Below are 10,540 nucleotides of genomic sequence, written 5' to 3'. Positions count from 1 at the left end.
CTGTGCTGGTCTGCTCACCCCGCCACTTTGCTCCCACCCGTCTCTCTCTGCCAGCCACTTCCTGGCTGGGGAATAGGAGCCTCACCAGAGGTGTCTTCCTACTCTTTCTGACACCCCTGGGAGGACGCCTTTCAGAGAACCCCAACAGGGATCCCAAGAGAGGGGTCCCTGCAATAATGCTTTCTGAGCTGCCAAACCTGGTGTCAGTCTGCTGTGGCTCCGATTCCAGCTTTACCAATTATTAGCTGGTCACCCCGGGCTAGTTACTCAACCTCTCTGAGCCTCAGAGCTCTGACCTCCTAGGACTGTGATGAAGATGAAAGTGATTAAGACACGCTGATCGCCCTCCAAAAGCCTGATACATAGCAGGCCCTCAGTAGGGTAGCAAGGATGGTCATCAAGCCTGGGCTTTGGTTGTCTCAGGCAGGGCAGCTGCACAAGAAGAAAAACCCAGACGCCTCTAAGACCCCATCAGAGTGAAAGACGGGCCTGGCACGTCATCAGCGATCAATGCAGTAATTGCGATTCTTTCACCCGAGTGTGTTCTTCGGTGGTTTCCTGTCCTGTGAATCCATCCAGCAGCGGGCTGAGGCATATTTTCCATGGTGCCTCCAAGATGCTCAAAATAAAACCACAAGTGAAGTTCCACGTGGCTATGAGGAAGGGAGACGACTGTGTGTGCTGCTTGGCTCAGCCTAGAGGTGAGCTGCGCCCTCGCCCACTGCCCACCCAGGGCAGCCTGGGACTCCTGCCGGCTCCCTGTGCCTCTCAGGGAACAAGGCACAGCTGCAAAGCTCACCTGAGCAGCTGCAGTGCCTGTCATGTCAGGTGAGGCAGAAACGATGCAACAGTGGGGATTGTGACAGAGGCTGGCGCCTGGCTTCTTGTAGGATAATCAGAACAATCGTTTCTTTTTCTTCTTTTCTTTTCTTTTCTTTTCTTTTTTTTCAGAACAGTTGTTTCTTGATTGCCTACCAAGCAGCTGACCCTCTGCTAGGCATTTATCTACCTTGTTACTTAATCTTCTCATCAAGCCCAAGAAGCAGGTGGTATTAACCAGGCTTAGAGAAGAGGCATGGCTTCCCTGGGGTCAAGTACAGGGCTGTGGCCCAACAGTGGCATTTGGAAGAAGGCACTCTGCATGCCATGTGCATGGAGCATGGGCTAGCCATCAGTCCCCACTGTCTCCTGGTCAGGTGCCCCCGTGAGGGGTCAGCCTGTGCCTCTGTACACAGCAGCCATAGTAAGTGGCAGACTCATTGGCACACTCACCCTCCTTCCATCTCGTGATCCTATGGAGCGTTTTTCATCACTTAATCTGAAGGGATGCTCTGAGCTCCCAACACGCGTCCACATCACGTTAGATGACGCAGCAGCCTGTGGTCCCTGGGTCGCACTGTGTTGCATGACAGCCCCTCCTGGCGCACCCTGCGGGCCTCTGGCTCCCTCCTCACCTCCGCGGCTCACAGACAACGTGCCGCCCGCCCAGTTCCCAACCCCCTGCTTCACCTCCCTACTGTTGACAATCTTCCAGATCATCCTTCCAGGGCTGATTTAGTCACTTCCAACCCTGAAAACCTTCAGTGGCTCCCCAACACCTGTGGCATCGGGTTCAAATATCCTTATCTGACTCCTCCAGCCTCCTAGGCTGGCATCTCTCGTTGTACCCTTTGTCACCCCTCACACGCTGTGACTACACGCCCTAGACAGCTGCAGAGCCACTCTGTTCTGTGACCGGACTCACACTCTGTTTTATGATTTTACCTTGGCCAGGGTTTTCAGCCTCGACATCACGGACACTGTGGGCCAGATCCTTCTTTGAGGAGGGATGCTGTGCTGGGCATTGCCCACTAGTTACCAGTCATGACAACCAAAATGTCTCCCGACGTTGCCACATGTCCCCTGGGGCCCAAATCACCCTCAGTTGAGGATCACGAACATCTGCTGATCCCTTTGCCTGGCCCACTCGCCTTCCTCTTACCCACCTACCTTCTGTTTGCTGTGTAAGTGTTGACTTGGTTGTCATTTCCATCTGGAAGTCCTTCCCGGCCCCATGTCCCCCTGCCAGGCTGGGTGCCCTCCTTACACCCAACCTGCACAGCCCTGACCACACCGCCTTGTCACTGCCCTTTACATGTGGTTCTCTTCCCCATCCTGGGGCTTCATGAAGGCAGGCGTGTGTTTACCGGGTTCCCTGTTGTACTCTGGGTCCAAGGCTGTAGCCGCAACAAAACCTCACCTAACACATACCCTGGACACCCCTCTCTCCCTGACCCCATATCCCAGACACCACGGAGGCCTGTTCATTCTGAAGTCTCTTCCCAATTCATCCATTGCGCTCTGGCTCCACTGCCCGCTGTGGGCTGAGCTGCCATCACCTGTCACCTGGATGACAAATGACCACAATCCACCTGCATCCCCTCTGATCTGTGCTCACTTCTGTTGGAGCAATTTTTCAAAACAGAATTCTGAGCATGTTGTCCCTTGATTAAAGCCTTTCAAAGGCTTCATGGGCTCTTAAGCAAAAAATCAGTCCTTTACGTGGCCGGTAATGCCAGGTTTGGTGAGGCCCCTGCCACCTCTCCAGCTTCATTTGAACCATGTTTCCTCTTGCTCTGTGCTTTTCATTTCCTGGCTTCCCTTAATTTCCCCCAAAGCAGCAGTTTGCACGGTGATTCCCATCGCCTGACATGCTCTGCTCCTCCTGGAGTGGATCCTGGGGGACTCTGCCCAGATCCTCTCCTCAGGTTCTTGGCCTGCACTCTCCAGACGCTGGGACCAGGGCCAGCCGGTGCAGTGGGACAGGGCCCTGTGCCGCGAAGCAGCCGATGCTGGGGTTTGATGCAGTTTGGCTGCAGGAAACTTTATTGATTGAATGGTTTGAGAATAAAGTCGCACATGGGGCAGTGGTAGTGGGGTGGTGTGGTCATGGCTGCTTTTGTAGCTGGTCCTATGGCCCCTTGGAACCATATGTGGGATCCGCTAGATGCCATCCTGATGAGAAGCTTGTAGGGCATTTCTGCAGAACTCGGGCTCAGCCAGCCTGCCTTGGCATCTGCATGGACATCGTACCTGCCCAGGGGCCCCTCATAGAGCCCTGGGGACCCCACCACCAGTGTTTGTAGGAAGTCCATGAAAAGCCCACTGCTGTCCTCCCCTGTGCCAAGCCTGCAGGTGCAGCGCCAGGTGAGGCCCCCCAGAAGGACGGTGCTGCTCCCCTGCCTGGCGGACAGTGGGGGCTTTGAAGGCTGTCTTGACAAAGTTTTGAATTTGTATTTTGTAAGTTAAATCCAGTGAGACAATGGAGTATGTGCCCAGGTCCTGGAGCCTCGGCTCACACGCCTGGAATCCTATCTCCTGTCGCCTCCCTGCCTCTCTGCAATGGGTTCTTGCCCTCTGCAGCAGGGAACTGCTCACCCAAGGTTCCCCCATCCTGCCAGCTGGCCAAGGTCACCGACTGGCTCATGGAGGGATACAAAAGCCTGGACAACTCCTAGAGCCACCCCAATTCCAGAGCTCACTGAAGGACTGCCTGAGGTCTTAGTTCAAGCTCATTGTGGGTCAGCTTCTCTCTTTGCCAATCCTGCCTTCCTCATGCTGGTATCTCATGGGAGTGCACCCTAATAAATCTCCCACATGTAAATCTGTCTCAGAGTCCGTTTCCAGGGAACACAGCCTCAGGCACCACCCCAACTTCTTTGCTGAGTAAATGCCTATCTCTCAATAGCAAATAAGTTGTATCTCCCTGAGGTTAATTCTGATCCTCACATGTTAAGTCAAATCCTCCTTGGAGAGCCCCGTGTACCACATCTTCACAGCATTTATCATAATTGAAATTTTACATTCATTCAAATGATTACTAAGTTCTATCTCTCCCCTACTAGACCCTAAGCTCCATGTGGGCAGAAAACCATGTCCATTTTTAGCTCATCATTCTATCCCTCATGTTTAACTCAGTCCTGGAAAATGCTCAATAAGCATATGTTGAATGATTCATTGAGTGAATGAATGAATGACTGCCTTTTCAATGAAGGAATGTCAAAATAATTCCAAGACTGTTGTGAAGATTTTTGAATACTCTTAATAGTGGTAAATACTTTGAAAATGGACTTGAAATGGACTTCTTCTTTTTAAAAAAAATATATATTTATTGATTTCAGAGAGGAAGGGAGAGGGAGAGAGATAGAAACATCAAATATGAGAGAGAATCATCAATCAGCTGCCTCCTGCATGCCCCACACTGGGGATTGAGCCAGCAACCCAGGCATATACCCTGACCGGAAATTGAACTGTGATCTCCTGGTTCATAGGTTGACGCTCAACCACTGAGCCATGCTGGCTGGGCTAGACTTGACGTTTTTGTAGTGGTCCAGTTTCTAGGCCCTGGCTGGGTAACTCAATTGGTTAGAGCATCGTCCCAATATGCCAAGATTGCAGGTTTGATCCCTGGTCAGGGCACATGCAGGAACTAACCAATGAATGCATAAATAAGTGGAACAACAAATCACTGTCTCTCCCTTCCTCTTGATCTCTAAAATCAGTTTTTAAAAAAAGTTAGTAGGAACTGAATTTAGTTAATAATGGTTGTGATAATTTTGGTGGAGACCATGAAGTAACCAGAATGCCTCTCCTATGTGGCTCTTAAACTGTTACTCAGAAGTAAATTTCAAAAAGAAAAAAATTTGGTGCAGGGTCCTAATGGTTGTGATGTCTGTAGGTGTTAAGTTCTGATGATATATTCAGAAATCTCTTAAAAATCACTTACTCAGTATGTCTCTAGCACTGTGTTCAGTATAATAAAGGCTTAAAAATAAGTATAATAGTGCCCAGCCTCTGTCACCCACTATCCTTCTGAATGTAAGGAGTTGGTCAGAGGCTTTAAGGCAGAACAAGGTAACCAAACGTGTAAAAGCTTTGGGGTCATTATTCTAACTTCCTTTCCAGTCTTGACTAAATAACAAGTTCTAAGGACCCACGTTCCATAAAACCTGAAGGTCACCGTTGCCCACATTGAATGCTGAATCTGGAAAGTCCCAGCATGAGCCCCGCTGCCCAATGTTCCTATGATATTTTCCTGGAGTCTCTAAAAGGTGCTATGAGTTCGTTTTATTGTGTGCATGTAGACGTCAGCTGAGAACAGGCAGGGGTGCTTATCACATTTATTACAAGTGAGTTTAGTCAGTGGCTGGGACCACGTTTAATGATATTGTGTCGCTGTGTGGGAGGCTAGGTCTGAGACATAGTGCGGGTGTATGTGGGGGTGCTAGTCTTCTGAAGTCTTAACTCTGTCAGTGGTTCAACTAGGCTTGTGGTTGGTGTCCATATCAGACCAGACCGAGGGAGAGATGCTAATGCCATCACGTGCACTTATTCTGTCTGAGTTTTCCAGAGTGGAGAGCCTTTTACAGCATTAAAGACTATAGGCCATGTCTGCCCTGTGTGGGAACTTAACAAGGTGGAGTCAAAACTGTAAGTGCTCTTGATCTGACATATCTGGTTCCTATCACGTATTAGTGATGTGGCTTTGGGTGAGTAACTTGACCTCTCTGAGTCTCAATTTTTCTTTCTTAAAAAAAAAAAAAGTGTTTTGCCCTAACTGGTTTGGCTCAGTGGATAGAGCATCAGCCTGCGGACTGAAAGGTCCCAGGTTCGATTCCGGTCAAGGGCATGTACCTTGGTTGCGGGCACATCCCCAGTAGGAGGTGTGCAGGAGGCAGCTGATTGATGTTTCTCTCTCATCGATGTTTCTAACTCTCTATCCCTCTCTGTAAAAAATCAATAAAAAAATATATTTAAAAAGTGTTTTTATTGATTTCAGAAAGGAAGGGAGAAGGAGAGATAGAAACATCAATGCTGAGAGAGAATCATTGATTGGCTGCCTCCTACATGCCCCCACTGGGGATCGAGCCCACAACCCGGTCATGTGCTCTGACCAGGAACTAACTGTGACCTTCTGGTTCATAGGTTGACATTCAAGCACTGAGCCACGCCAGTTGGGCTCAATTTTTCCATCTGTAAAATGGAGCCAATACTGGTCCCTATCTCATAGAAGCTTTTGTAAAGGATCTAGATCCCATTACTCCTTGATTAAGAGGTCAGAAAGCTTCTGAACTTTTTAAACCATTGAGGTAACAGCAGTTATTAGAGGCACCCACTGTTTTTGCCTAACTGACATTTACTTCCTTCCCATTCTTTTCCATCCTGATTTTCCCTTGGAGAATGCATTTCTCTTTTGTCAGTTCACGAGATTTAGATGGGCAGACCTTCTCTCTGGCTCCTGGGAACAGCAGTGATCTATCTCATCCTGGCCAGTGGAATTGGTTTTGGTTGGGCATGTGACCTAAGTTATCCACTGAGGGTCTTCCCTGGGAATTGTGAAGGAACATCTCCACCTGCCTGTCACACAGGTGCCTCATATGCAATACAATCACAGTTGAACTTGCCAGCTTTCCCACAGTTCTGCTCCTCCTTCTGATCACTGGAGCTAGAGACCCCCTCCTCACCGCCCCCCCCCCCCCTCCAGCTTACTGTCCCTTACCCTGAACTCCCACCGGGTCTCTTTCCAATACCTCCAATTTACAGCCACTGCTTCAGTCCTACTGGCTTATGTAGGCCTACATCATCCCTTCTTGGGCCTTGAATTGCTTCTCTGCCTCTCATCTACCTTCCAAATTGGTCTTTTAAACATGCAAATTGACTCATGTCATTCCCTTCTTAAAACCCTACAATGGCTTCTTGCTCCCACAGGAAAGCATTCCAATGCCCTTGAATGATACTAAGTCAGTGATGGCGAACCTATGACACGCGTGTCAGAGGTGACACACGAACTCATTTTTTTGGTTGATTTTTCTTTGTTAAATGGCATTTAAATATATAAAATAAATATCAAAAATATAAGTCTTTGTTTTACTATGGTTGCAAATATAAAAAAATTTCTATATGTGACACGGCACCAGAGTTAAGTTAGGGTTTTTCAAAATGCTGACACGCCGAGCTCAAAAGGTTCACCATCACTGTACTAAGTCCTACACATCTTGTCAAAACCTTACAGCCACATACAATCAATGACTTGCAATTTCTAAAACTTGCCATGATTTTCCTCACTTCCTTGCCTGACTGCTTTCTCTGCCTCGTAAACTAAAAACTGTGTAAAAACAAAGTTTTAATTGAATATTTTAAAAATGTGCCTTGGGCCCTTGTCTTCCTGGGGAATCTCCCACCTTTGTTCACAGAAACTCAGTGGTAAAGACCTGTCAGAATTCCAGAGACTTTGTATTGTTTACTTTAAAAAATTGCTTAATTACATATAACTAGAGGCCCAGTGCATGAAATTTGTACACTGGGGGAGGGGGATGTCCCTCAGCCTGGCCTGTGCCCTCTTGCAGTCTGGGACCCCTCAGGGGATGTCTGCCTGCTGGCTTAGGCCTGAGTCCCCTGGGTATCAGGCCTAAGCCGGCAGTCAGACATCCCTCTTGCAGTCCGGAGTTCTCGCAGTCCGGGGCTCTCGCAGTCCAGGACCCCTCGCTCCTTACTGCCCACCTGCAGCGGAGGCAGGAGAGGCTCCTGCCACCGCCGCTGCGCTCGCCAGCCGTGAGCCCAGCTTCTGGCTGAGCGGTGCTCCCCCTGTGGAAGCACACTGACCACCAGGGGACAGCTCCTGCATCAAGCGTCTGCCCCCTGGTGGTCAGTGCATGTCATAGCAACTGATTTGTATATTAGGGTTTTATTATATAGGATTTCACCCTCCCCTTTTTAAAATCCTCATCCAAGGAGTGAGGATATTTTTTTTCCATTGATTTTTAGAAAGAGTGGAAGGGAGGGGAGGTGGGGAGAGGGAGAGAGAGGAGAGAGAAAGAGAGAGAAACATCAATGTGAGAGGACACATTGATTGGCTCCCTCCTGCACTTGCCCCAATTGGGGGTGGGGGTCGACTCTGCAACTGAGGTACATGCCCTTGACTAGGAATCAAACCTGAAACCCTCCAGTGTGCAGGCCGATGCTCTAACTGCTGCCCAGGGCTAATTCTCTTTTTAATCAAAGAATTCTCTGCAAGCCACTTTCACCAAAATTGATCAAAATACACATCAGTTGCCTTTGTTCTCTTTTATATACTTCATTTCAAATTTCATCTTCATGTAATATAAAACATTTCCCCATTCCACACTCAACAGACAAGGCCATATTTAATTCAACATGCTAAGAGTTAGGGGTTTCTTCTTTTTGTCTCATCCTATTGAAGTTTACCTGCAAAAATTCTCGAATTTTAGGGTCCAGTCCCTGGAATTTTAGGGCCCAGCCCCTCATTTTCCAGAAAAGAAACCCAAGGCTCTATTGACTCAGGAACATGGCACCAGGAAGTTGGTTATCAGTGGAAGAAACCCAGGCCCTGATGTTGGACTCAGCATGGACTATCTCCAACTCACCAAGAAGGCTCCCCTCAGCCTCCATCGAGAGAAGAGCTAAGTCGCCCCCAAATAACCAGTTAAGCTAATCCTCTTACACCACTCCACTTAGGCAAGATGACAACCTAAGGGCTTTAGGGAAAAGGAAATTAGAAGGATTAAGTCCAAGGCTCTGTTTGCCCTGGGAATAGAACAGCCCTCTCCTCTCCAACTCTGTGCCCCACCTTACGGGCAGAGGAGAGCCACTCACCTTCTGGGTGACAGGCCTGCCATCCTGGATCTGCATGGCCAGCCCCAGGTCGGACAGCCTGCAGTTGCCAACGTCGTCCAGGAGCACGTTCTCAGGCTTCAGGTCCCGGTAGACGATGCCGAGAGAGTGCAGGTGCAGCAGCCCGCAGGTCATCTGGGCCGAGTAGAAGACCACCCTGCTCATGGCCAGGCCGCGGGTGCCCACGCTGTAGATGTGGAACTTGAGGTCTCCCCCGTTCATCAGGCTCATGACCAGGCAGAGGTGGGACTTGCTCTCAAAGGCGTAGGCCAGGGAGACAATGAAAGGGCTGCTGATCCTCTCCAAGATCTCCTTTTCCAACAGAGCCATTTTCTCACCATTTTTCTTCTTCAGCCGCTTCTTGTCCAGCTTCTTACAGGCATACATCTTACCAGTGTTTTTCACCTGGACAGCACATACCTAAAAGGAGAGAAAGAGAGGGAGAGGAAGAAGTAGGACACAGTGGAGGGGCGGGGGGAGGATATGGAAGGTGGAGGGGTAGAAATCAGCCAAAGTGAACAGGCGGCAGGCGTCTGAGAAAAGAGAAGCTGTAACTGAGAAATGTTCTTCCAGAAAGAGCTGGGATCACAATGAGGTACCACTGCACCCCACTGTACTGACAAAAGGGAAGATAACAAGTGTTGGTGAGGATGCGAGGACACTGGCACCCTTGTGCATTGCTGGGGGGGGATGTAGAATATAAACGTTTGGTGGTTCCTCCAAAAGTGCTCAGAGTGGTACTGTTCACAATAGCCAGAAGGTAGAAACAACCCAGGTGCCCACAATGGATGGCTGGATAAATGAAATGACATACCCATGCAATCACATATTATCCAGCCCCGGAAAGAAATAATACATGCTACAACATGGATGAACCTCCAAAAATTATGCCCAGTGAAAGAAGCCAGACACCAAAGGTTACAGATCGTCGGATTCCATTTATATGAAACATCAGAACAGGCAAATCCACAGAGACAGGGAGCAGACCAGCTGTTGCCAGGGACAGGGAGGAGGGGGGATGGGGAGTGACAGGAAGGAGGGAGATATCCTGTAGAGGTGATGGTTATACAACATCGTAATGTACTGAATGCTACTGAACTGTACACTTTAAAATGGTTAATTTTGTTATGTGATTTTACCTCATCTATGGTTAATGGTTAATTTTAATCTTATGTAAATTTTACCTCAAAAACATTTGTTTTCTACTTAAAAAAAGAGTGAGCACAGCAGTGGTGCACAATGAATTCTCCACTTTACCTTAAGATGAGTGTTTTCTCAGATCTCTGCAGTTTGTCTCAAATTCCACCCCCACCCCTTTACCACCGCTAAGGGGAACAGGGGCTCTCCATCACCTGCTGCCATTCTCCACAATGTCCGGGGCACTGAGGGGGTGCCTGGTGTGCACCCCAAGAGGAAGATTCTTGGCCAGTCCACATTTTATTTGTCTTTCCTATGCCATCTCATTTTATTTCACACGGTGACGGGGAAGGAGAGGTGAGAGCAAGCTAGGAATTTGCCACAGGTGGCATGAAATGAGTTTTAAGGAAGTTCCCTTGAAATTAAAATTTAAAAAAAAGGCAAAACAAAGCAAACCCCTTTATGCAGTATCCTTCAGCTTCCAACCTGGCTGTTCTGAGACGCTTACCTCCCCAAAGCCACCTTTCCCCAGCACGCGGAACTCGGTGAAGTACTTGTCCGACACGGGCTGCATCTCAAAGACCTTCCACCGCAGAAACTGGTCATAGAAGGGGCTGGCCAGGAAGTCCCTGAAGGGCTGGCCCTGCAGGAAGGCCATGGCCTCCGCCCGGGCCAGCGCCACCAGGGCTGCCCGCTCGTCCTCAGTAGTGGCTGCCAGGCACCTGGCGCTCAG

General features: G+C 49.0%; 1 protein-coding gene across 2 annotated transcripts in view; it reads right to left on the bottom strand.

Annotated features, from left to right (window-relative positions):
• Positions 1-10,540, bottom strand: part of GRK7 (G protein-coupled receptor kinase 7) — a 64,731-nt gene that overhangs the window by 41,276 nt on the left and 12,915 nt on the right. For both annotated transcript variants that reach the window (XM_014542704.1, XM_014542703.1), the window contains one exon: positions 8,653-9,090. In XM_014542704.1, coding sequence (XP_014398190.1) covers positions 8,653-9,090 — 438 coding nt within the window. The remainder of the gene's footprint in view (positions 1-8,652; positions 9,091-10,540) is intronic.

This window comes from Myotis brandtii, unplaced genomic scaffold (assembly GCF_000412655.1).
Source record: "Myotis brandtii unplaced genomic scaffold, ASM41265v1 scaffold312, whole genome shotgun sequence".
NCBI lineage: Eukaryota > Metazoa > Chordata > Mammalia > Chiroptera > Vespertilionidae > Myotis > Myotis brandtii.
This window is presented reverse-complemented; position numbering and strand designations above follow the sequence as displayed.